Source organism: Nicotiana tabacum, chromosome 9 (assembly GCF_000715075.1).
Source record: "Nicotiana tabacum cultivar K326 chromosome 9, ASM71507v2, whole genome shotgun sequence".
NCBI lineage: Eukaryota > Viridiplantae > Streptophyta > Magnoliopsida > Solanales > Solanaceae > Nicotiana > Nicotiana tabacum.
In genome coordinates this window covers 67835471-67861653 of record NC_134088.1, presented here as the reverse complement: position 1 = coordinate 67861653, position 26183 = coordinate 67835471, and the positions used below count along the sequence as shown (strand labels likewise).

At 36.5% G+C, this 26183-nt stretch overlaps 2 protein-coding genes across 2 annotated transcripts; both read right to left on the bottom strand.

Annotated features, from left to right (window-relative positions):
• Positions 1-137: 137 nt before the first annotated feature.
• On the bottom strand, positions 138-16275 carry LOC107797991 (uncharacterized). The gene is made up of 2 exons (XM_075222345.1): positions 15375-16275; positions 138-607 (listed from the first exon to the last, which is right to left on the bottom strand). Exons 1-2 carry the CDS (start codon positions 16206-16208, stop codon positions 200-202), a joined length of 1242 nt encoding a protein of 413 aa, XP_075078446.1. The 5' UTR covers positions 16209-16275; the 3' UTR covers positions 138-199.
• Positions 16276-17532: 1257 nt separating this feature from the next.
• LOC107797993 (pentatricopeptide repeat-containing protein At5g09450, mitochondrial) lies at positions 17533-21462 on the bottom strand. The gene is made up of 3 exons (XM_016620916.2): positions 21263-21462; positions 20881-21154; positions 17533-18777 (listed from the first exon to the last, which is right to left on the bottom strand). Exons 1-3 carry the CDS (start codon positions 21295-21297, stop codon positions 17878-17880), a joined length of 1209 nt encoding a protein of 402 aa, XP_016476402.1. The 5' UTR covers positions 21298-21462; the 3' UTR covers positions 17533-17877.
• Positions 21463-26183: the final 4721 nt, after the last annotated feature.

Below are 26183 nucleotides of genomic sequence, written 5' to 3'. Positions count from 1 at the left end.
ATTGAAATTGAGATAATATTCTAGGGAAATTTAAGAAAGAAATAAAAACTTTTGAAACAATTGTAGTCTAAAACAAGCCATATATTTATGGTTATAAATCATCTCATTAATAGTTGATAAGTTTAAAGTCATTCTTTTTAAGACATATCAAAAGGAAGCACATGACATAAATTAATTGACACAGAGGGAAGTAATGCACTTAGCTACTACATTGACATCCACTAGGAGTAGCATGATCTGAATTCTTCTTGTTTGAGACTAACTCTTCCTTCTTCCTTATTCTCACCTCACTAAGAACACCTCTAGCCCATTCAGAAAAATAGGTCTTATTGTATCCAATTTTGGCACCTTTATAAACGGCCATGCAACGCCTATCGTCGTCCGAGTAAGGGCAGGATTCACCATCAGGGTCACGCCAAGCTCCCTCGTGTTTCATCCCCGACCAGCTAGCTATCCAGTGATACACATATTGGCCTGCACCTGCAAGTTTGAGCCACCCTTTGGGGAAGAATTCCAACACACTGCTGTTTCTGTCCATGAGGAACATGTTTGTTAATTGCGCTCCATGTGGGGATATCAATATGTCTGTCATACTCATCACCTTCACCTGCACATGTTGTAATAAATAAGCTTTGTCTATGTAAATATACTAGAGTATATGAATTGACGGATGAATGCAAAATATCAAGTAGCATCATTATGTTTGTACATTCACTTTAGATCCAATGTTTGTTAGTAGTTTTTTTTTTTTTTGGGTCTGGTTAGAGATTTATATGTTTGTAGCAAATGTAGAGAACTTCTAATCTGATGATAACTTGTTTGGAATTAGTGCATAACTGTTCTTTTATTAGTATGTCTGTCAAACTTGAGGTTCTTTTCTATAAATCAACAGAACTATGACTCTAGCACATGGTCATATGGCTTAACACACTCACCAAGAATTTCACCATTGTTTCCAGGGAACTACGATTCTAGCACATGAATCATGACAGAGCTAGGATAATTCAGAAAAATACATCAAGTTTTATTCAGTGGCAGTTTTACATACTTGAGGATAATAGCTAAATGTTAAATTCTTAAGGATTAGAGACCCAAAACAAAGTAAAAATAAATTGCAGATAAGAGTAGAGAAAAAAAGTATAATAATGATACTTTTAATAATGGATTTATAATGGGAAGTGATATGACTATTTTTGTTACCGAATGAACCTAGACGCTTTACACAATGAACATGATTGTTTTTTAGTTGTGTACATAACTCATATATAGATAACAGATTTGTAGGAATCTCTTGTATTTCTTTCCTTAGTTAGCACTTGATGTACATGTATATATATGTATCACGACATGGAATAATATACCAATTTGATTCTTCCATACCTTGTTAATTACAAAGTGTCATATCTTTACATGGTATCAGAGCCACATGGCTCCGCCGGAGTTGAGTTTGTCTCGCCATAGTTGACCAAAAATTTCCGGCAGACACGTGAGGTGCGCGTGTGGTCCATTCTTTGTCCAGCTTTGTTCTCCGAGATTAACACGTGAGACTCGGACAAGGTTGTATAACACCAATTTTGGTCAAGTTTGAGTTCTACTATTTGATTTGTTTTTGGGATACTGAAGTAGTCGCGGAACAATATTCTTGCATCTGATTGCTTGTTTTGTGAATTGGTATTTGTTGGTTCTTCCTTGTAAGACACTTTGCTACAATTTGAGACTTGACATTATCTGTTGGGTCTTCCATTATCAGAAACTTTGTTGGTCTCTGGTTTGATTTGATTTGGGAACAAATTTGTTTGGTTCTCTAATTTGATTGAGTGGATTATTGGAGTGGAGTTCTGTTAAATAGATTATTGACTTCGTATCTACCAGATATCTCTTTTGGTATCTTTTAGCTTTGGGGACCTCTATTAATCAGTTTGTTATTCAAAGGAAAAATGATGGTAAAGAATAATAATGCTACAACTCCTAGTCCAACAATCTTGGTTTCGGATGAGTTTCTAAAATTCCTTCAATATTATAAATTAGTTAAGGAATCTTCTTCAGTTACTGCCTTTGTTGGGTTAGATAAAACAAGTCTTATCACCCCTTCCAATAAATGGGTGATTGATTCAGTTGCCACAAATCACATGAGTAATCTAAATATTTTTTCTAGCTTTCGCTCATATAAAGCACCTTCTCCAGTTATTGTAGCTGATGGATCAACTTATAGCAGTGTTGGATCTGGGACTGTTAAATCAACTTTCTTTATTACCCTGTCATCTGTATTAAGTCTACCAAACTTGGCCTTTAATTTGATTTCTGACAGTAAAATTACCAAAGACCTTAATTGTTGTGTTGCATTCTTTCCTGATCATTGTTTGTTTCTAGATCTTACAACGAAACAGGTTATTGGTAAATGCTATTTATTTGGTGATCTCTACATCTTTGATGAATGGGAGCCACAATCTATTGCATGCTTTAGTGTTGTGTCTCCCTTTGAAGCACATTGTCGATTGGAACACCCCTCTTTGCCTTTGTTGAAGAAGCTCTATCCCCAGTTTTATAATATTTCTTCATTGGATTATGAGTCATGTCGATTTGCAAAACACTATCGCATCTCGTTAAGTCCAAGGGTTAATAAACGAGTTGAGTCAGCTTTTGATTTAGATAATTCTGATGTTTGGGGACAATGTATGTAACACTCCCCAAATCTATAAAAGTTTCAAGACACGCTAAATATAGATTATAATTTTATAATCTTAAATTATACTTCTATTATGGATTTAAACCCTTGTGATTATTTTTTTTAGTTACTTCTCTATTTATAAATAATTGGATATACAATTAGGGGAATATTAATAATTTTAATATTATTAATTATTAAAAGCAGGTATAACTAAATACTACTTAAGTCCAAAAAAAAAAAGGAAGCACGTGCCAAGCTAAGCCCATAAAGGGTTGTTGGACCAAATAGAATAGCCTTATAAGAGGCGTAAATAGCCTTACAAGAACCAAACAGAATTAACATTTTGTTTGCTCAAGAAACAGAGGCAGCGAAATTCACGCATGCAATAAAAAATTCTATGATTTTTTACAAATCACTAATTCTTGAACTCAGGTATATAAAATTTTCTATTGTCAATTATCCTAAGGTAGTGGTATATAAGAATTGAATAGTTAATTCCCTTCTTTCTCTGTATCAACAGTAAAGTTCCGTGTTTAGGTGCGAAACTTTAAAATTAATTAAAATGCATTGATTGTTGTAGAATCGATTGTTTGACTGGTGTCAATTGGATTGGGGCATATGTATTGGCTCGAGAAGTTTTGAGGTGAGTTGATATAACCCTTTACTAAAGTGGTTTAACTCGCAAAAGTACGCATACAAGGTGTTTGATGAATTGCTTAAAAAGAGTTTATATTTACTTAATTAGAGCGAGTGAGTACCTATTAACTTAGAATTATTCTACAAAAAGTTTAGATGATTTATTATGATATATGTGCATAAATTTTCAGATTTTTGTGTTATTCTTATATGCCATTTTCATGTTAAAAATTTATGAAGAAGCAAGAATCTTTAGAAATACTTTTGAATATCTATTTCATTCTTATGCCATGCTTTATATTTAAGGATACTAGTATGAGTATGTATAGGATGTTCCAGAAATGATTTAGACTTGAAAAGTCAAAAGAAGAAGTTTTAGAAATAAAAGATTTTTGGAAGTATCCTTTATTCTGAGAAGGAGTTATCATCCAGGCCGAGGGTCCTGATCAAGGCGTTGACTTCCTGAAACTACTTGTGCCAAAATAGGGAGCACACGAGCTGAGGGTCTCGTTGCTGAGAATTTACTTAGCTAGGCTAAGGTATGATACATGAGCGCTGAGAACCATGAAGCGAGTGGCACCTCGTGGATTGGGCCTATTCGATCAGGTTGGGATCGAACCTGTGCCGATCACACGGTGACGAAGACAGAAATAGGTCAGGATAGTTGGAACTCCCAAAGTATAAAGTAAAGTATTTTTTTTATAAGAAAGAAAAAGAAAACAATTTCTTTTAGAATATTCATAAACTGCTATTATGCAATTATTTTAGAATTGTTCTTATAAACTTTATGTTTTACATGCATTTAGAATCTTTGCTCGTAATGTATATGTGATTAAAGCTTCGTCACCTATCGTTGAGACTCACTGAGTACAATGGATGGTACTGACGTTCTCTTTTGGGAACCTACGTTGGTCTGCGGTACAACGTAGGAACCGATTTTGGCAGGCTACGGGTTAGGACTTCCCTCACTTCCAGTGCTATTGGTGAACTCCACTTTTGTTCGTGGAGTACTCCTTTGAGTCGTCATTATTTAACTATTTCTTTGTTTACTTAGAGAACTGGCCATGAAATCTCATGTCCTGAGCAGTGCATCACTTTATCAGTAGAGATTTCATAGATACAGTCGGTGGGTTAAGATTCAGATGTTTTTGATAATAACTTAGCAATATTCCATTGGTTACTATGAATAAAATTTTGGAGTTGGTTTATTTTAAATATTTAAATTAATTAAAAGTATTTGGTTACAGTATTGCCTTGTGGCATATAAAGTTTGAAGTTATAATAAATTTGATAAGCGTAGATGGTTCGCTCGGCCATGTTTAGTGATCGGGCGCCGGTCCCGCCTTGTTCAGAAAATGGGTCGTGACAATGTCTCGTTGTTTCCAAAACTGGGCATAAGTATTTTGTCACTTTTGTAGATGATTTTTCTCGAATGACTTGGATTTACTTTATGAAGAGCCGCTCTGAAGTGTTTACTCACTTTTCTACCTTCTATGTTGAAGTCAAAACTCAATTTGATGCTTCGGTGCGTATTTTAAGAAGTGATAACTCTAAAGAATACATGTCAGAGTTATTTAAGTCGTACATGAGACAACATGGTATACTACATCAGTTTTCATGTGTTGATACACCCTCTCAAAAAGGAGTTGCTGAGAGGAAGAATTGGCATCTACTTGAGACAGTTCGGACACTTTTGTTCAAAATGAAGGTTCCTAAACAGTTATGGGCTGATGCGGTCTCTACAGCTTGCTTTCTGATTAATCGCATGTCGTCTACTGTTCTTGGTGCCTTGGTGGTAATGTGCCTTACAATGTTCTTTTTCCAAACAAGGCATTATTTCTGGTGGAACCTAAGGTATTTGGAAGCACATGTTATGTTCGAAATGTTCGACCATCTGTTACCAAGTTGGATCCCAAGGTATTGAAGTGTGTTTTCCTTGGCTATTCTCGCCTTCAGAAGGGGTATCAGTGTTATTCTACTAAACTTGGCAAATATTTGATGGCAACTAATGTGGTATTTTCAGAGACTACACCATTCTTCTATGCACCTCCCATTTCTACAAGTCAGGGGGAGGAAGATGAGTGGCTAGTATATCAGGTTACCCGTACTTTGACAAAACAACGAGATGATGTTCCTCCATCTCCTAGTTCATCTATCGAGCACCAATCCACTATTCTGCCTTCAGCACCTGCTCCAATTGTGTTAGCAAGACCGCCAATTGTTCAAGTTTACTCGCGGAGGCAACAGACGAATGATACATGTTCTGCACCAGTTCCTTCGTCATCAGTTCCTTCATCATCAGATTTGCCTCCACCTGACCCTCCAGAAAACCTTGACCTTCCAATTGCTCTTCGTGAAGGTATACGTACTTGCAAATCCACATATTCTATTGCTAAGTTTGTTTCCTACGGCCATTTGTCTCCCGCATCTAGATCTTTGATTGTGTCTCTAGACTCTATTTCTATACCCAAAACGGTAAAGGAAGCTTTGAATCATCCTGGATGGTCTGAAGCAATGCTTGAGGAAATACATGCCTTAAAGAAAAATCACACTTGGGATTTGGTGGATTTACCCAGTGGAAAGAAAGCAGTGGGATGCAAGTGGGTCTTCACGGTTAAAGTTAATCAACGGCTGGATCTATTCTCTTTGTTGTATATGTAGATGACATTGTTATTACAGGGAGTGATAATACAGGAATCTCTTCTCTCAAGTCTTTCTTACATACTAAATTTCATGCAAAAGATTTGGGACAACTGAAATACTTATTGGGAGTAGAAATAACTAGAAGCAAGAAGGGAATTTTTCTATCTCAAAGAAAGTATATTCTTGACTTACTAGCAGAAATTGGTAAGTTGGCTGCCAAGCCTTGCAGTATTCCAATGGTTCCTAATTTGCATCTTATGAAAGATGATGGCGATCCATTTAATGATCCAGATAGATACAGGAGGTTAGTTGGGAGATTAAACTATCTCATTGTGACTCGTCCAGATATTGCTTTTGCAGTGAGCATGGTTAGCAAGTTCATGTTCGTGCGCCCACAGTTAAACATTAGGAGGATTTGGAGCAGATCCTATGTTACTTAAAAAGAGCTCCTGGACTTGACATATTATACAGCAATCACGGTCATTCTCGCATTGATTGTTTTGCATATGCAGATTGGGCTGGATCCATGATTGATAGAAGATCTACTACTGGTTATAGTGTATTTGTTGGTGGAAACTTGGTATCATGGATAAGTAAGAAATAGAATGTTGTATCTCGGTGCAGTGCAGAATCCGAGTATAGAGCTATGGCACAATCAACATGTGAGATAATGTGGATACATCACCTTTTAACTGAAATTGGGTTGAAGCATCCTACTCCATCAAAACTTTGGTGTGATAATCAAGCAGCACTTTATATAGCCTCAAATCTAGTGTATCATGAAAGAACCAAACATATTGAAGTTTACTGTCATTTTATTCGTGAGAAGATTGAGGAGAACTTGATTTCCACTAGCTACGTGAAGACAGGAGAGCAGCTAGCTAATTTGTTCACTAAAGCATTGAATGGCACTCGAGTTGATTACCTTTGTAACACGCCAGGCATGATCAATATATATGCTCCAGCTTGAGGGGGAGTGTTACAGAATGAACCTAGACACTTTACACAATGAACATAGACTGTTTCTTAGTAGTGTACATAACCCATATATAGATAGCAGATTTGTAGGAATCTCTTTTATTTCTTTCCTTAGTTAGCACCTGATGTACATGTATATATATGTATCACTACATGGAATAATATACCAATTTGATTCTTCCATACCTTGTTAATTACAGAAGGAGAATTTTCTTTTTCTAAATTTAGTTCTTATTATTTCAGTGAATTCCTTAAGAAGGAAGTTAGTTTAGTGTCTTTAATGGAATACTTGACTAGAGCTCTTAGCAAAATGAGTGAGCTGCCCGACTTCCATTATCATCCAATGTGTAAAGAAAACAAACTAACACATCTGATCTTTGCTGATGATCTAATGTTGTTTTGCGAAGGGAACATATCTTCTATAAATAGAATAAGCTTGTAGCTAACTGGAAAAATCTAACATATTCTTGGCAGGTGTTGATGAGGATAACCAGCAGAGAATACTAAGCAACACAGGATTTTCTTTAGGCTCACTGCCTATAAGATACCTAGGCTTGCCTCTCTCCTCTAAGAAATGGAACAAAGTGGAATGCCATGCACTGGTGGACAAAATCACAGAAAAATAAGACGTGGTTACTCCAAATTACTCTCTTATGCTAGCAGAATACAAGTTATCAATGTTGTTCTCTTCTCTATTTACAATTTTTGGGGAGTTATTTTCATCTTGCCACAAAGTGTGGTTAAGAATATTGACAGGATATGCAGAAAATACCTGTGAAAAAACTCTGTAGGCCAAAGGAAGTTATCCCTTGTCGCATGGCAAAGGGTCTGTATGCCTAAGAAGTATGGGGGCTTGAACATTAAGGAATGTAAGCAGTGGAATATCACTTCAGTTGGCAAACTGTTATGGTAGGTGGCAACCAAGAAAGGTGTCCTATGGGTGAAGTGGGTAAATGAAGTTTATATGAAGACATGTCGAAATATTTGGGATCATCATCCCCCGCAAGATTGTAGTTGGTATTGAAAAAAATTGAATGCTCTAGAGGAGCATATGGATCAAAATGGTATAGTAGAGGTGTCTATCAACTGACTGCTAGTGGCATGTACTCAGTGTCAAGCAACTACATAGCGTTGATGGGGAATATGACTAGGTTGAGGGAAGGAGAGCTGATTTGGAGTGCGGTGATGCTGCCTAGACAAAGAGTGATCACTTGGCGCTAGCACTCCAGGACAAGCTACTGACGAAAGAAAGACTGGTGAGACTGAATATACCTATAAATGGAGATACCAATTGCCTGTTATGTGATCAAGTTGCTCCTGAAACTCATCAACATTTATTTGTAGACTGTAAATAGATAAATAATGTAAGGGAAGCAATGATCAATTGGTCAGGAATACCTATTCCATCACAGACTGTTAACAGAAGCTTACAATGGATCAAGAATAGGCATTGGAGCCAGTTTAGGAAAGAAGTAGCAGCAACAATACTTGGAGCCATGATCTATTATACCTGACAAGCTCGGAATTGGAAACTTTTCAGGAAGATAAATGTAAATAGTGCTTTTATAGTGACACAAATACAGAAAGAACTTAGGGAGAGAACTAGTATGTTAGCAGGTTCTAGGAGAGGTAGAAACTGTCTAGTTTTGATACAAAGACTAATTAGAGTGGTGTAGCTGTTATGCTGGTACTTAAGATCTAGATGTTCTGATCAAATAGGATTGGAATAACTGGATGCTCCTAGTTAGTAAATCATTTGGTTGTTATGGTAAATATTCACATATTATTGCCAAAAAATAGAGGGGGGGGGGTATCTTACATGTACTGATAAGGTAAAAGAACTTTACATTACCCATTATTATGAAAAAGTTGTTATTCCCGCCAATATTGCTGTATTTGTAAATAATAATTCTGCAAAATATAAGTTAGCATAATGAAACAATAATTAATTCGAGCCCACTGAATTCACAGTGTTTTCTTAAGAAATTTAATCCCCTCCTAGTACCCAAGGTAATGGATTATTTCCTCCCAGGATAGAACGAATCACACACTGGTGTAGAGGTACTTCAAACCCCAGTGTTTCAGCGAACACAAAGTTCGGTAGCAAATCACACTTACAGTTGCTTTGTTTGAAGTTAAAACAATGCAGAACGAAGGAGTAGAAACTCAGAAAATCGTATGGAAATGCTGAGAGGAAGGAGTGCAATGTATAGCCAAATCTGTTGAGCGATTTTAGGATTTCAGTTTGTGTGTTGAGTGTTGAGTGTCTTTCTTCAACATCTGTTGCACATATATATAGCAGCCAGTGTTGAAGAAGACCAAACATCCACCCTCCATGATGGAGCAAGCATTAGCTTGTTTGTGGAGCAAACACATTCATGTTTGTGGAGAAAGCACATTCATGGTGGGAAGAGCATTAGGCGGCTGCCAAATGGTCAATACATGGATTGGAAAATATCTGTTACAAATACGGATAATCTTACGTTAATATTTACTATTAACAAATAAATTTAGTCTAAAAAATTAATCAATCAATCGATCATTTGACCAAATCCAAATCCAAATCCAAATCCAAATCCAAATCCGAAGCCGAAGCCGAAGCCGTAGCCGTAGCCGAAGCCGAGCCGAGCGAGCGAGCGACGACGACGGCGCGAGGCTTGCTTTATTCTTAACTCTTTAAGAGCTACAAGAAGAGAAATTATATATATACCCACCAAAAATCTCTTCCTCTTCCAATATGGGACAATGTCTCATTGTCAAGAGGGGAAACTTAAAATTTTACTCAAAAATTTCATTTTTCCTCCACTTCCCATTCACCCTCATTTTAAGAATATTTCATCTTAAAAATAAAAAACTCAACAATCCCCCACATGAATGGGGAATGGCTATATCACGGAAGTATGCATGAAAAAACTGTGTGATTTACAAGCAAGGATTAATCGCATCTGGATAAGTAGGTTTTCCTTTGAACTTTCCGTAGTAAACTTATGTCGGATATACTCGGTCAATCGGTAGATTTGATATCTTTGAACCGTCGATCTTTGGTGTATACCTAGACAACCATAAGTCACACAATCAACCCTTAACCGTCTTTGGTTCTCATTGTTGTGTTCGTTTTAGCCATGAACACCGCCTGGTTTCATAAGTGCGTAGAGAACTGGCCTTACAAAGTTCTCCTTGAAGCGGCTAACACTTCACACTTACATAGGTGATTCCTAAACGTGTCATCCTGTAGATACACTATTTGATATACCCCGTATCAAATTTAGAAATCATTAAAAAGCCTTAATGCTTTATCCTTGGTACTGAACATTGTCTCATCACGAGAACAGACTAAACTTTTATTTGACAATGTTGAACCGTCATTAATGACTTTGTTTGATCTCCTTGAACCTAGATCTTGGGATCTCCAGTCTTCTAGGTAGAGTTACCGCCACAATAACTTGTTCTCGGCCATAGCCCCATTCCCCTTGATGATTTCTCAACTGCCTCTCTAGTTAGGCCTTTTGTAAGTGGATCCGACACATTATCACTTGACTTTACATAGTCAATCGTGATAATTCCTCTAGAGAGTAATTGCCTAACGGTTTTATGTCTTCATCGTATATGACGAGATTTACCGTTATACATAACGCTCCCAGCCCTTCCAATTGCCGCTTGACTATCACAATGTATGCATATTGGTGCCAACGGTTTGGGCCAAAATGGAATGTCTTCCAAGAAATTCCGGAGCCATTCAGCTTCTTCACCAGCTTTATCTAAGGCTATGAATTCAGCCTCCATTGTAGAGCGGGCAATACATGTTTGTTTGGACGACTTCCAAGATACCGCTCCTCCATCAATAGTGAATACATATCCACTCGTGGACTTAGAATCAGTTGAACCGGTGATCCAATTTCCATCACAGTATCCCTCAATCACCGCAGGGAAATTACTGTAGTGCAATTCAAAGTTCTGGGTATGTTCTAAATATCCCAAAACTCATTTCATTGCCATCCAATGAGATTGGCCTGGATTGCTCGTATATCGACTCAGTTTACTTATAGCACAAGCTATATCTGGTCGTGTACAATTCATGATATACATTAAGTATCCCAACACACGAGTATAATCCAATTGTGATATGCTTTGGCCTTTGTTCTTTGCTAATGCAAGATTCACGTCAATTGGAGTCTTTGCAACTTTAAAGCCCAAGTGCTTGAATTTTTCAAATACTGTCTTAATATAATGAGATTGTGACAATGCCAGACCTTGAGGAGTCTTATGGATCTTAATTCCCAGAATTAAATCAGCAACTCCCAAGTCTTTCATATCAAACTTGCTATTGAGCATACGCTTAGTAGCATTTATGTTGGCAATGTCATTACTCATTATCAGCATATCATCCACATATAGGCAAACAATGACTATGTGATTTGGAACATTTTTAATGTACACACATTTATCACATTCATTTATCTTAAAACCATTTGACAATATTGTTTGGTCAAATTTCGCATGCCATTGTTTGGGTGCTTGTTTTAGTCCGTAAAGAGACTTAACAAGTCTACATACCTTCTTTTCTTTACCTGGAACCACAAACCCTTCAGGTTGTTCCATGTAAATTTCTTCCTCCAACTCTCCATTTAAGAAGGCCGTCTTAACATCCATTTGATGAATTTCAAGACCATATACTGCAGCTAATGCTACTAACATCCGTATGGACGTAATTCTTGTAACTGGAGAGTATGTATCAAAGTAGTCTAGACCTTCTCGTTGTCTATACCCTTTGACTACGAGCCTTGCCTTGAATTTATCAATAGTGCCATCATCTTTGATTTTTCTCTTAAAAATCCATTTAGAACCCAAAGGTTTATTTCCAGGAGGAAGATCAACCAATTCCCATGTATGGTTGTTCAATATGGATTCTATTTCACTATTGACTGCCTCTTTCCAAAACAATGATTCCGAAGAAGTCATAGCTTCTTTAAATGTTTGAGGCTCATTCTCCAATAAGAAAGTCACAAAATCTGGTCCAAATGAAGTAGATGTTCTTTGACGTTTACTACGTCTTGGATCCTCTTGATTACATGTACTTTCTTTTGTTTCTTCCCGAGGTCATTTAGATCCTTCACCAAACGACTCACATTCCTTTTTATATGAATATATATTTTCAAAGAACTCAACATCATCTGATTCTATAACCGTATTATTATGAATGTCGGGATTTTCTGATTTATGAACCAGAAATCGATATGCTTTACTATTTGTCGCATATCCTATAAAAACACAATCAACGGTTTTCGGTCCTATCTTTACCCTTTTGGGTTTAGGAACTTGCACTTTTGCCAAACACCCCCACACGTTAAAATAATTCAAGTTGGGCTTCCTTCCTTTTCATTTTTCATATGGAATGGATTGTGTTTTGCTATGGGGCACTCGATTTAATATTCGATTAGCCGTAAGAATGGCTTCCCCCACAAGTTCTGTGGCAAACCAGAACTTATCAACAACGCATTCATCATCTCCTTTAATGTGCGATTCTTTCTTTCCGCAATCCCATTAGATTGGGGCGTGTAAGGGGTTGTTGTTTGATGAATAATTCCATATTCTAAACATATTTCTTCAAAAGGAGATTCATATTCACCACCCCTATCACTTCTTATCATTTTTACTTTCTTGTTAAGTTGCGTTTCAACTTCATTTTTGTATTGCCTGAATGTGTCTATTGCTTCATCTTTACTATTCAGTAAGTAAACATAGCAATATCGAGTACCATCGTCAATAAAAGTTATAAAATACTTCTTTCCACCGCGAGATGGTATTGACTTCATGTCACAAATATCTGTGTGAATTAAGTCTAAAGGATTTGAATTCCTTTCAACTGACTTATAAGGATGTTTAACATACTTAGATTCCACACATGTTTCACATTTTGATTTTTCGCATTCAAACTTGGGCAGTACTTCCAAGTTAATCATTTTCCGCAAGGTTTTATAATTGACATGACCCAAACGTACATGCCATAAATCATTTGACTCAAGTAAGTAAGAAGAAACAGAAATATTATTATTATTTTTCACAACCATTACATTCAGATTGAAAAGGCCCTCGGTGAGGTAACCTTTTCCTACAAATATTTTATTCTTACTAATGACAACCTTGTTGGACACAAAAATGCACTTAAAACCGTGCTTAACAAGAAGTTCAGTAGAGACTAAATTCTTTCTCATTTCGGGAACATGAAGGACATTGTTCAAAGTCATGACCTTGCCAGAAGTCATTTTCAGAAATATCTTCCTATATCCTTCAACTTTTGCTGTTGAAGCATTTCCCATATAAACTGTCTCTCCGGGTCCAGCAGGAGCATAAGTAGCAAAAGCTTCTCTAACTGCACAAATATGGCGAGTGGCTCCTGAATCAAACCACCACAGTTTAGGATTTCCCACCAAGTTACATTCAGAAAGCATGGCACACAAGTTATCAACATCATCATGCTTTACTACCATGTTTGCTTGACCCCTTTTCTTGTCTTTCTTCGGAGCACGACACTCCGTAGATTTGTGTCCGGTTTTTCCACAGTTGTAGCAGTTTCCACTGAACCGCTTCTTGCTTGGGTTGTATTTCGGACCAGAAGCCTTCTTCCTCTTTTTGTTAGCTTCAACAATATTTGCTCCCATTATTGTTGAATTTCCACGGCCTCTCCTTTCAGCAGCTTTATTGTCCTCTTCGATTCTCAACCGAACAATGAGATCTTCAAGGGACATTTCCTTTCGTTTGTGTTTCAAATAATTTTTGAAGTCCTTCCACAACGGAGGCAACTTCTCAATCATTGCTGCTACTTGGAATGCTTCGTTGATGACAAGACCTTCAGCAAGTAGATCATGAATAATCACTTGCAATTTCTGGACTTGGGTAATAACAGACTTGCTATCTACCATTTTGTAGTCCAAAAATTTTGCGGCAACGAATTTCTTCATCCCGGCATCTTCAGTTTTATATTTCTTTTCAAGCGCATTCCACAATTCTTTTGACGTCTCCATGCTACTGTATACATTATACAGATTATCATCCAGTCCGCTAAGAATATAATTCTTGCATAAAAAATCAGAATGCTTTCACGCTTCAATCACGAGAAAGCGTTCATTCTCTGGAGTTTTATCTGGCAGATCAGGAACATCTTCCTTGATGAACTTCTGTAGACAAAACGTAGTTAAGTAGAAGAACAGTTTCTGCTGCCAGCGCTTGAAATCAATCCCGGAAAATTTTCTGGGTTTTTCTGTCGGTGCCAACGCCGGTGTTCGGCTTGTCGATGCGTTGGCAGTCACCATCGGAACAGCTTGATTTTCGCTTTCAGTCGTCATTTTTTCTGTAAAAGAATGACACAAACAAATGTTTAATAAACGTTTTCAAACTGGAGTAAAAATCACGTAGATTTTAATCTTCCAACAAAACGCCACGAATGCTTTACTCTCCAAAATGGGAGTACACAAAACCACAAAGGTTTTAGTTTGCAGAATAATAAGAATAACACAAATACAGAAATAAATATTAAATTCCTTAAGATTGTTATTCCCGTCAATATTGCTGTATTTGTAAATAATAATTCTGCAAAATATAAGTTAGCGTAATGAAACAATAATTAATTCGAGCCCACTGAATTCACAGTGTTTCCTTAAGGAATTTAATCCCCTCCTAGTACCCAAGGTAATGGATTATTTCCTCCCAGGATAGAACGAATCACACACTGGTGTAGAGGTACTTCAAATCCCAGTGTTTCAGCGAACACAAAGTTCGGTAGCAAATCACACTTACAGTTGCTTTGTTTGAAGTTAAAACAATGCATAACGAAGGAGTAGAAACTCAGAAAATCGTATAGAAATGCTGAGAGGAAGGAGTGCAATGTATAGCCAAATCTGTTGAGCGATTTCGGGATTTCAGTTTGTGTGTTGAGTGCCGTCCACCCTCCATGGTGGAGCAAGCATTAGCTTGTTTGTGGAGCAAGCACATTCATATTTGTGGAGCAAGCACATTCATGGTGGGAAGAGCATTAGGCGGCTGCCAAATGGTCAATACACGGATTGGAAAATATCCGTTACAAATGCGGATAATCTTACGTTAATATTTACTATTAACAAATAAATTTGGTCCAAAAAATTAATCAATCAATCAAATCCGAATCCGAAGCCGTAGCCGAAGCCGAAGCCGTAGCCGTAGCCGTAGCCGAAGCCGAAGCCGAGCCATTATATATATACCCACCAAAAATCTCTTCATCTTCCAATATGGGACAATATCTCATTGTCAAGAGGGGGAAACTTAAAATTTTACTCAAAAATTTCATTTTCCCTCCATTTCCCATTCACCCTCATTTTAAAACTATTTCATCTTAAAAATTAAAACCTCAACAAAAGCAACCTATACTTATCTTTTATAGAAAATTAAAGTATTTAATGATAGACATAGAGTTTACCTGTTCACAAAAAGTGCGATTACTGGAGTAAGCAACTATGAATCTGCAGCCCTCCACCTTCTGACATTCCTTCTCAAAGATTTTAATCACAACTGATTCATTCTTGAAAGATCTCGGTCCAGTCCTCATATACATTGTCATTCCGATCACCGGCAATCCCCCTTCGTTCACCTCCGACAACCTAACTTCTAAGCTCACATTACAATAAATTCTGGCCTTACACCTTAGTAAATCATATACCTCTATCCTTTTATGTCTAGACATGCCCCCTTCATTATGTCTCATCACCACAGCATCCTCAAAACAAGAAGCATTCATGTTTTCAGATTCTTCATTTCCATAATTATTTGTTTCAATATGAAGTGGTTCACCAAATGTAGCTTCCATTAAAGATTTCAACCAAGGTCCCATTTTAATCCTAAGTTCACCCCAATGGTACAAAATCCATCTAGATGGAACAAGTGAACATTGGTTTTTAATATGCCATGCTACAAATGGTACCATAGCTGACAAGCCATGCCAAATGTTATCATAATTATAGTGATTGTAAGATACAAATATGAGACCTTTTTTTAAGGTGGAATTGTAAGGCAATGTTTCAGGCCATGCTAGTGCATAGTAATTCCATGCACCATCATGAGTGTCATTACCTTTAAGGCACAAAACTCTACCTTTTGATGCATTTGAAGGGAATCTTTGATATTGGACTTCACCTTCTTCATGTGTGTCATACATGGAACTCATGAACCATGTGTGTCCTTGTTGAGCTGTGGAGGAGTAACGTAAGTCTTTCAGAGGAAGAAATGTAACCGACTCGCGGAGTTTCATGGTCATTGATTTGGTGAGATTATCTTGATCATTGTTGCAGTTGTGGTCATTATTGAAAGTTGATATGCTTGTAGTTGTGTTGATGATGACTTTTTGCCACTGATTCAAGAATGTCCATGATGGCAAGAGAGATGTGGAAGGAGAAGAAGATGGGGTTTGTAAAGATTGGATTTGGAAAACAATGAAAAGAATGGCACAAGTGATTAGGAAATAGATGGAGAATTTGGGTGAGTAGATTGAAAAGAGTGAATATGTCTTAGAATGTTGTTTGGGATGGTAAGGCTTATACTTATGATTACTGATGGTTCTTTCTTGTTGTGATAAGCCTACTGATCTGGTCATTTTTGGCATAATAAAAGGAAAGGTATTAAATGTGAAGCTTTAATGAAGTTTGAAAATGGAGATATCTGTTGATGATAATGGATTTGAGTACTGAGAAAAAACACAAAAATAAAAGTATATATACATGCATTCCTTGTGCAGGAGAACTTATGAGTAGGAACGTGGGTAATGTGAGGATATGAGCCTAATTTTGTCACCATTAGCTTTAAAGGGATGAAAAGGAAACAGACGTTTTATGGCTAACCAAAAAAAAAAAACAAAAGAAGAGATGCTACTAATTAAAAGTACTATAGGAGTTTAACCATTATTTTATTACTGTAGTACTCCTATCATTTTCAAAGAATTTGGGTTTGGACTGTGTAAAGTGCAAAGCACAGCCACCATTTTGAATTAATGAAAGTACACCTGATTCCCCACTTAATTACAATGCAACTTTCAGACCCAATAAACTAACCACCCTCCGGCCATCGGCAACCTCCTACGTCTATTGTTATTATTATTGTTGTTATTTTAGTCAACGACATTATTTTTTTTTATTTAACCGATGTGTTACGTCTATTGTTATTATTATTGTTGTTATTTTAGTCAACGACATTATTTTTTTTTATTTAACCGATGTGTTAAGAGTTGACGAGTGATGCTCCCAAGCGCGCGCACACCCCAAAAACAAAAAAGACCCCTCGGAAGAAAAAGATAATAGAGCAGTGTAAGGCTCTCCTGAAATGAAAGACCCTGTTTTACAATGGCGCGTGGAAGTGGTGTTCAGCAACTATTATTAGATCTAGCAGATCTCTTATTATTATCACAAGGCTACTTTAAATTTCTCAAACTTCTTTAGGCTGCAGTGGAACGAACAAGGGGAAAAGGGACAGAGAACACAGCTAAAGCATCACAGACCTTGTATTGAAGCAAGTCTGAAGCTGCAACATCTTCACATTCTAGTCCTTAACATTATTTTTCAAATGATAGCTATGAGGATGAAGAGTTTCAACAATATGGAATTCATATTAGTATGTTTTGAACCTAGAGCAAACTACACAATCACTTAGTAAGGATGCCCATCAGATCAGTTATTCCAAATAAATACACATAAGTCTGGCTAAATAGACTAAACAAGTCAAGAATAATTGCAGAACTTTTATGAACCAGTCTCGGCTAAAGGCGCAACCCAACAGTAAATCGCCTACAATGAACTGCCAATTTATCTAGAAGCAAAATTAATTAGTATAGAAAAAAGTACAACTCTTTCATCCATGATTATTGTCTCTCTATGCTGCTGCATACAAATGCTTGCAAGCATTCCCAAATTAATATGTTTGATCTCATGGTCATGCTACTGTGATTCATCTATAAGGTCACAGCCTTTCTGAATTAGAAGCAATTGGAAAGCTGCAGCTCTCTCTTCCAACCCAACTTCGCTATAAGCCTTTAGAAATCTATTGCAGCTGGAGCTATCAAAATCTGTCGCAGCAGATTGCTTCCACTGATCAATAATTTCTCCAACTTCCTTCATATGTCCAAGCATGAGATATGATGAGAGTATGCAAACATAATTTCTGCAAGTCATTTTTTGATTAGTCATCCGTAAGGATTTCCAAATTTGATCAAGCTTGTCTTTATTTCCCAATGCACCATAGAGAATAATAAGAAAGTCATATGATATCCACTCTCTTTGTGTGATACCGTTCTCAGATTCAACTACAGAGTTCGATCCTGAGTTTACAAGGTTACCTGAGGTGATATATATTTTAACAAGATTCATATATCTTAACCAATGTTCACCAGAGTCAGAGCCAAGACTTATTTCATCAAGAATCCGTCTCACCTCATCAATGTTTAGAGCTGCAGCACATGAACTTACCCACAGATTATAAGTAAATAGGTCTGGTGCAACCTTTTGAAGTTTCATCTCCTCAACAGTAAGAGGTACTTTCTCTAGCTGTCCAACAGACATGTACAAAGTCATCATCTCATTATAAGTGATAGTGCTCAGAGAAAGATTTGCTTCTTTCATTCTTTCAAACAGGTCCTCAGCTTTGTCAGTTAATCTCAAACTAGCATAGGAGTGGAGGAGAGCAGTATATGTTTCAGTAGTTTTTACAGTGGTAGGAAGTCCTTCAAAATAGCGTTCAGCAGAATCAATTCCAAAAACTTTGGTCATCAAGTCAATGCGGGTGGCATAGTCGGAGTCCAATGCTTCATCCTGATTGTGGTAAACCAGCCATTCTGAGATCTGCAATGCTATAGGATGCAAATCAGTACTTATGCAACAAATACGGACATTTACATTAAATTAGCAGTTCTCATTTAGTGTCTGGATTCTTAATGTGATAAAAGCGAAGTGAGGTCTCAGGTTCCCTTGACAACTGTCAGGCCAGGGAAGAGAACTGCATAACCTAGCAAATACAACTCCAGTTCGTATAAATTCCTTACGTAACAGTCCTCATCCCTAATCCAGGTACACTACAGAACCATTTCTAATTCAATGGCAATGCATCCCTACCTAATCCAATTGGAGCACCAAAGGTTCCCTAAGGATAATATATTTCTTGGAACTGGTGTTGTTTTACAGACACGTCAAAGAGTATAAAGAACTCTAGGCAGAATTTGATTCTCAGGTAGTTTGTGCAGCTACAGATGTGATTACTTCCAGTAGTTATACAATGAATGATTTGCAAGGTGAAACAACTATCTCCTACCTACAAGTTTTCCAAAGCAAAATGGCTAACATGTTCAGATATATTCATGGAATTTAAAATTTCATGTTCTTTTCTTCTTCAAAATATAATTTAAAAAAACTCAATGTTCTCCGTCTTGTGGCCAACTAGAGACTTACCTCAGAAATTTCCTGAAAGTTAACTGAACAAAACTGTATGATGACATAGTGTCAGCATAACTAATCTTCACACAGCAGAGGTTTTTATTCAGGGAGTTTATGGTGGGAAGGGAAAAAAGGGGAAAACCCTCTGAACTAGTTGAAATTTCAGACATCAGAACATAAGCAAAGAGAGTAGAGTTAAGGAAAAAGCTGAGGATATGGCGTGCACATATTTTTTTTTTTTTTTAAAAAGCTCTGAACTAGATTTACAGTTCTTTAGTTAACCAATTTTGGCTCTATTTTCAACCTGTTCCTAATATTGGAAGTGAAATAGCAGATAAAGTATAAAGCAAACTCACTGATCCATCACTGTCATCCACTGGCTTATAGATGAATCTCACTTTTTAAACTAAAAACGGCAAAGTTGTATCAGTTCTCGACCAAAGCAGTTGTTCCCATTGCTTCGATGAATCTATCGCAATCAATCGCTAACTAGCCTTCACTACCAAACTAGTGGAAGGGCTTTATGATCCTCTCTGAACTTTCCTCTCTATATCCATTTCATTCCAATGCAAAAAAGAAAAAAGAAAAATAATTTATCTCGGCAAACACCGGAACTGTATAAGTGCAACAACAACAATTAAGTCTCAATCCCAACCAATTGGTATAGCCTATATGGATCATTTGCTTTCATTGCGTCCTGCTCCTAGTTTTGTCTGCATTGCTTTCGAGAGAATGTGTAGATCTTTTGAGGCAACTCTCTTCATTTTTTGTGATACCAGTGGAGTTATGCTAGATTGCACGCACCTCGACTATTCAATTGGGTACACATATCCTTTCACTAGTACAAGTACTTGGTAACTTCGCCTATTAAAACTTAGACAGATTGAAAGTAATCAGCTAACCTTTTTTCCTTTACTGGTATTGTGATGCTGGTCTCCCATGATCTTCATTCCAATTTCATTGACAGGTAAGCTACCCTAAGATGCTTCCATTCATAAAGTATTATTTTAGGTCTACTTTGTTCCCTGCCTCTAATCATGAGTGTTGCATTTACATCAGTGCATAAGAGATCTACATAGTGCTCTCGGTGCGCTCTTCCATTTCACTCACTATATTTTAATTCTATGTGTTCCATCTTCATCTGCTTGAAATAGAGTGGAATGAGCATCGAGGATTAATATAGTCGACCCTAACAAGATTGGGATCGAGAAGTACATAGTTGAATAATTGATTATTTTACCTCTTCATCTATCATGCTATTCTCCTTGGAAGACTGAACTTAAATACCCCAAATGTCTTCTTTGGCACCACAATTCCTTAATCTTACATCCCCTCAAACTTTGGTTGGATTTATTGCTAAAAGCATTTAATCAAATTATGTTAATCTCATTTATGAAATCTTTGGATGAAATAGTCTAATTACTGGTAATTTCCTTTTATTTTTACCTGGAAGTAAAAGATACAAAAGGGGGAAAGACAAAAATCTAGAGAAGATTGAAAAGAAGAAAAAGAAACCTCGAGGGCGTGCTTGAATCTGCGTGAGTTGCGGAGTTGTTTGGAGATGTGACGGAGGTCAGAGATGGAGACTTGTCGGCCGTCAGTGACCCATTTCTGAAGGACGTTGGTGGCGCTTCTTTTGGGTAATCTAAGACTGAATATTCTGCTCTTTAAATCATCTCCCGTTTCACCATTTTCTTCCTCCGCACAGTTAGAGGAGGGGTCTTCATAGACAACTTCAGTTGTTGAACTAAAAGATCTGAATAGACTCCTTTCTCTGCCACCAGCTTTTCTGAATTTTCCAACAGAAAAATAGCTACTTAATCAGGTAAGTTTAAGAAAAACATAAAACAATATAAGTGCAGAAATATGGAGAGAAAAAGAGGGTGGAGGTGAATACCTTGTGAGAGTGGCGAAAATGGAGCGACCAGCCATGGAAACTACGCTTCTTCGAGCCCTCGGGAATCAGCGAGCACTAACTATAGCTGAAGGAATGGAGAAAATGACAAATATTGCCCATATGTTTTGCGGTAGGTTTAAAAGAGTACATGTGATATACAGAGTTAATATGTCAAACCCGCCTAAACTATAATATTTGTCGATTTTCTACTTAAAACTAACGACCGTCTTCGAGCCCTCGGGAATCAGCGAGCACTAACTATAGCTGAAGGAATGGAGAAAATGACAAATATTGCCCATATGTTTTGCGGTAGGTTTAAAAGAGTACATGTGATATACAGAGTTAATATGTCAAACCCGCCTAAACTATAATATTTGTCGATTTTCTACTTAAAACTAACGACCGTCCCAAAAAACCCTGAACTATATTCCCTTAATAATAAAACACTCCGTCACTTATATGGTATATTGTATAAAATAAGTAGCCTAAGAGCGCGTCATTAAAATAGGCCCACCTGATATGAACTAACGGCTAATTAGCCCCTCTTTTAAAAAAATTTATATTTTCTCCTCTTTTTCTTTATATTACACATTTCTTCTCCATTATTTCACCTTTCTTCTTCATTTCTTTACCTTTCTTTTCCATTTCTTCATCTTAATCCATTTGAAATTCTCCCTCTCTTGATTGAGTTTATTTTTTATCTTTCTCATTTTATCCATCCTTCATTGTTACCTAAATCTATTAGAAAGAAGAACACCCTTTCAAGTAAAAAGACACACTTCTATTTCTGGAACTAAAAAGGATTGCAGAAACTAAAAAGGGTCATATGATAACTTACAAGAAACCTTATTTGTGTTATTTAAGCAAGAAATTCCACTAAATAGTTTACATTAAAAGGAATACAAGAGAAAGGGAGTAACATTTTTGCTTCATTTGCTCTCATTTACACAGAAAATGGTTCCAAAGTGAAATTTTGGAACACCAAATGCAACAACTCCCAACCAAAGTAACCATTTTTCCGGTTCGTGACCAAATAGCAAAACCTCTGCCCTAAATAAATTAAGCAATTTTCAATTTTCTGTGTTCTATTGCTTCTTTCAACACAAACCCAAAAAAAATAAAACAGAAAAAATACAATTTTTAGATTTTAAAAAAAATCGAAGAATTGATTGAACTGAAAATGAAGCAAATTTAAAGGAAAAGCAACCATATTTACAGTTCTTGATCAAACAACAAAACATCTATCTTATAAAAGTTAGGAACTTTTTCAATTATCTGACATATGTTGCTTCATTTCAAGAATAGGACCTGTATTAAAGCTATCTTCTTTAATAATCTTCAAAATCTTCAAACAATCTTCAGAACTAAATGAATATTCAGTACCCTAAACCCTAATTATTTATACTGATTCACCAGCAAAACCCTATATTTACTCCCGATTCGAAATAGCAGCAATAATAAGAAGAGAAATCGATGGTAGCAACAATAAGATTAAGGTAATTAAGAAGAGAAATCGAAGGTGTCCCTCATCTCCGATGAGAGAAGTTTTCAAATGAGAGCAAAGAGACCATTTTTACTGAGAAGAAATGATCGACTAGTAAGTTAAAATCTCCTTTTTAATTTTTACCATATAATTAAATTAACGTATGCTAATTAAGTCCATTTTAAGATTAAGGTAATTAATTATCCACGTGGCATACCACATGGAAGGTTTTAAAATTTATTTAGAGTGTGTATCATACGCACTAGTAAGATTAAGACATGGGGGTTTATTATGAAGAGATATAGTTCATGGGGTTTTGGGGATAGTCGATAGTTTAGGTATGGAACTGACAAAGATCGTATAGTTTAGACGGGTTTGAGGGTATTAACTCTGATATATATCCTTCTGAGCAATTTTAGTTCTTTTAAGTTAGCCAAAATTGACATGTATGCTTATCTTAATTTATCACTTAATTGTGGTCAATTAGCAGGATTTGATGTAGGATAAAATAGGTAAACAACCACTTTTTTGTCTGCTAATTAGGATTTAGCCATAGTTTCAGAAGTAATTAGAATTTAGCCATTTCATATTAAACTTGATTAAAAATATTTTTCTTCTTTTCCTCTGTCTGCGTTGCTAGAGATTTCACGACATGAATGGAGTAGAAAGCCTATTCAATGAGCTATGGCCAGGACTCTAATAAAGTATAAAGAAATATTTCATATGTATCGCTAAAAGAAAAATAAACCCTAAATGAAATAGCAGAAGAATAAGAAAAAATATTATATTGCGGCGTGCAAACCATTCTCAATATCATTTCATTAATATTAACAACTCAAGACAATGGGTTCCAAAATCACAACCAAAAAGGAAACTAAAGCGTATAATCACTAAGGTAATACGAGTACAAATACAAAATGTCCAACAACTCAAGTTCATATAATATCCTCACATCGTAAGCCAGCACGAACCTCGACAAATATATAACGCAAGAATAGGCAAGGGCTTACACAATCGAATATAACATAATAAAGTGCAATAAGTAACATGTAAAGGCAATACAGGCTTGAAACAGTAAAGACATTCATCTAACACAGGTGAGAGCATATAGCAGGTAAAAACAGATAATACTCAAGGAAGGAATAAATAGAAACATATAACAATTAATGAAAGGTAACAAGTAAATGCCTAAATAACAAGTAAGAAGATATAACAATTAAAATATGTAACAAGATATAACATGGAATAAATGATAACATGATGGTAAATGGCACACCCCGCATGCTTGAATCCATGACAGCGCATATAAACTCGTCACCTTACATATACATCATCTTCACACATAAGTCAAGTAGCAAATAGACCAAACAAGTCATATTTCCCTCAAGTTAAAGTTAACCACGATACTTACCTCTTTTCGAAATCAAATCAACAATCAACCACGACTTTTCCTTTGGAACAAACCTCCAAACTAACCGAATCTAGCCAATTATAATTCAAACAATCTAAGCTTTATAAACTACCCACAAATGAAAAGGGTTCAATATTAACTAAATTTAAAAAGTCAACAAAAGTCAACCCCGGACCCATGAGGTTGAAATTCAAGATTCAGACCAAATTTCAATTACTCATTCACTCCCGAGCTTAGTTATGTGATTTGTTTTGAAATCCGACCTCAATTCGAGGTCTAAATCATAATTTTATAAAATTCCAAAAATTATACCCAAAACCTCTAATTTCTACCTTAAAACTTATAGATTTGATGAAGAAATTCATGGAAAAGTAATTGAAATTGATTGAAAACTAGTTAAAGTTTCTTACTGTGGTAGGCTATAATCCTGTATTTTAGTCGCTTATTGCACTTTAATTCACTGCACTTCACTTGTTTTGAGCTTTAATTGGCAGTGTTTTGCACTTATTATATATTTTATGCCTTGTAGGAGTAATTCTGAGTGATGTAGATGTTGTGGAGCTAATTTGAGCTATTTGGAGCTTTGAAATCTGAGTAAAATCCCAAGAGATTAAGCCAGGATCGTGTTCGGGGGTCGAGGACCAAGCCTGAACGTCAAAACGTAAGATTTGAGCCGTACTCAGCGAAATTTGCACTAGTGTGACGCAGTGTGCGAGGCATAGTGTGACGCAGCAGTGTATTTTGGAAGCCTGATGAATTGTTGAGCTCTCTAGATTTCCCCACTAATGCCCCGCATGGCGCTTCACCCCATGCGGCGCGCCTGTGCAATATTTACAAAACCAATGTCCTATTTCGGCTAGGAGAAGGTGGTTTCGTCTAGGCCCGATCCTACTTGGTATAAATACATGAAAAACATATTTTCTGGACTTTTGACACATATATAACCTAAGAAGGCTAAGGAGGAGTTGGAAGAACACGAGCACATGGATTTCATCATTCCTTCCCCACTCAAGACACGAGTTTGGATTGAATTTATGTTTTCCTATACTTTAACTTTATTTGTGATGAATTGCTCCATATCTATGGAGTAGTTCTCTTTAGGATTTGATGGATTTGGTGTATTGATGATTGTTTGTGGATTATAACTCTAGCTTTATGTATTGAAGCATTTTTGGATGATTTAGTTGTTGCATTTATAGTCACTTGTTCATGTCATCGAGAGAGGCATAACTTGTGATATCTTTACATTATATTATTGGTTGAGTTCGTTAATTCTTCTTAGTAATCGAAAAAGGCTAGTTGAATCATTGATTAAACCTAGTTAGGAGGATAATCGAGAGAGGTTCTCCTAAAGACCAATCCACTATGCATTCTTGCATATCTTTACGTGCTTAAGTAGGTTCATCTTGTGAAGTTAAGACTTAATCGAGAGAGGAGTTTTGTCATGACCCAAAACTAGCCTGTCGTGATGGCGCCTAACATGGTACTACGCAAGCCGACACCTCAAAAACATTTCCAACACTTTTAAGTAAACAATGAAATAACACAGGTTTAAAGCATCAAAACTCTCAAAAACTAGATAGCGGAAATTCCCAACATCGGGGTGTCACTGAGTACATGAGCGTCTATACAACACAAGTCTAGAAACACTATCTATGAAAGGCTAAAACTAAATACATAAAGCTCAAAGATAGGGAAGGAGAGACAAGGTCTGCGAACGCCAGGTAGCTACCTTGGAATCTCCAAACGATCAAGTTGTGCAAAGAAATCAACATCCACTGTGACCAGTAACACCTGGATCTGCACACGAAGTGTCAAGTGTAGCGCGAGTACAACCAACTTAGTAAGTAACAAAACTAAATATTGGACTGAAAGTAGTGACGAGCTTCACGGATATAGTTAAATTATAGAAATTACAACATAGAAAGATAGGCATGCTTTCAAATTCGACAATTAAGGCCAAACAGTTAATTCATGTCAAGTTCAATTGAAACATGATATATTATCTCTCAGAAATTACATGACAA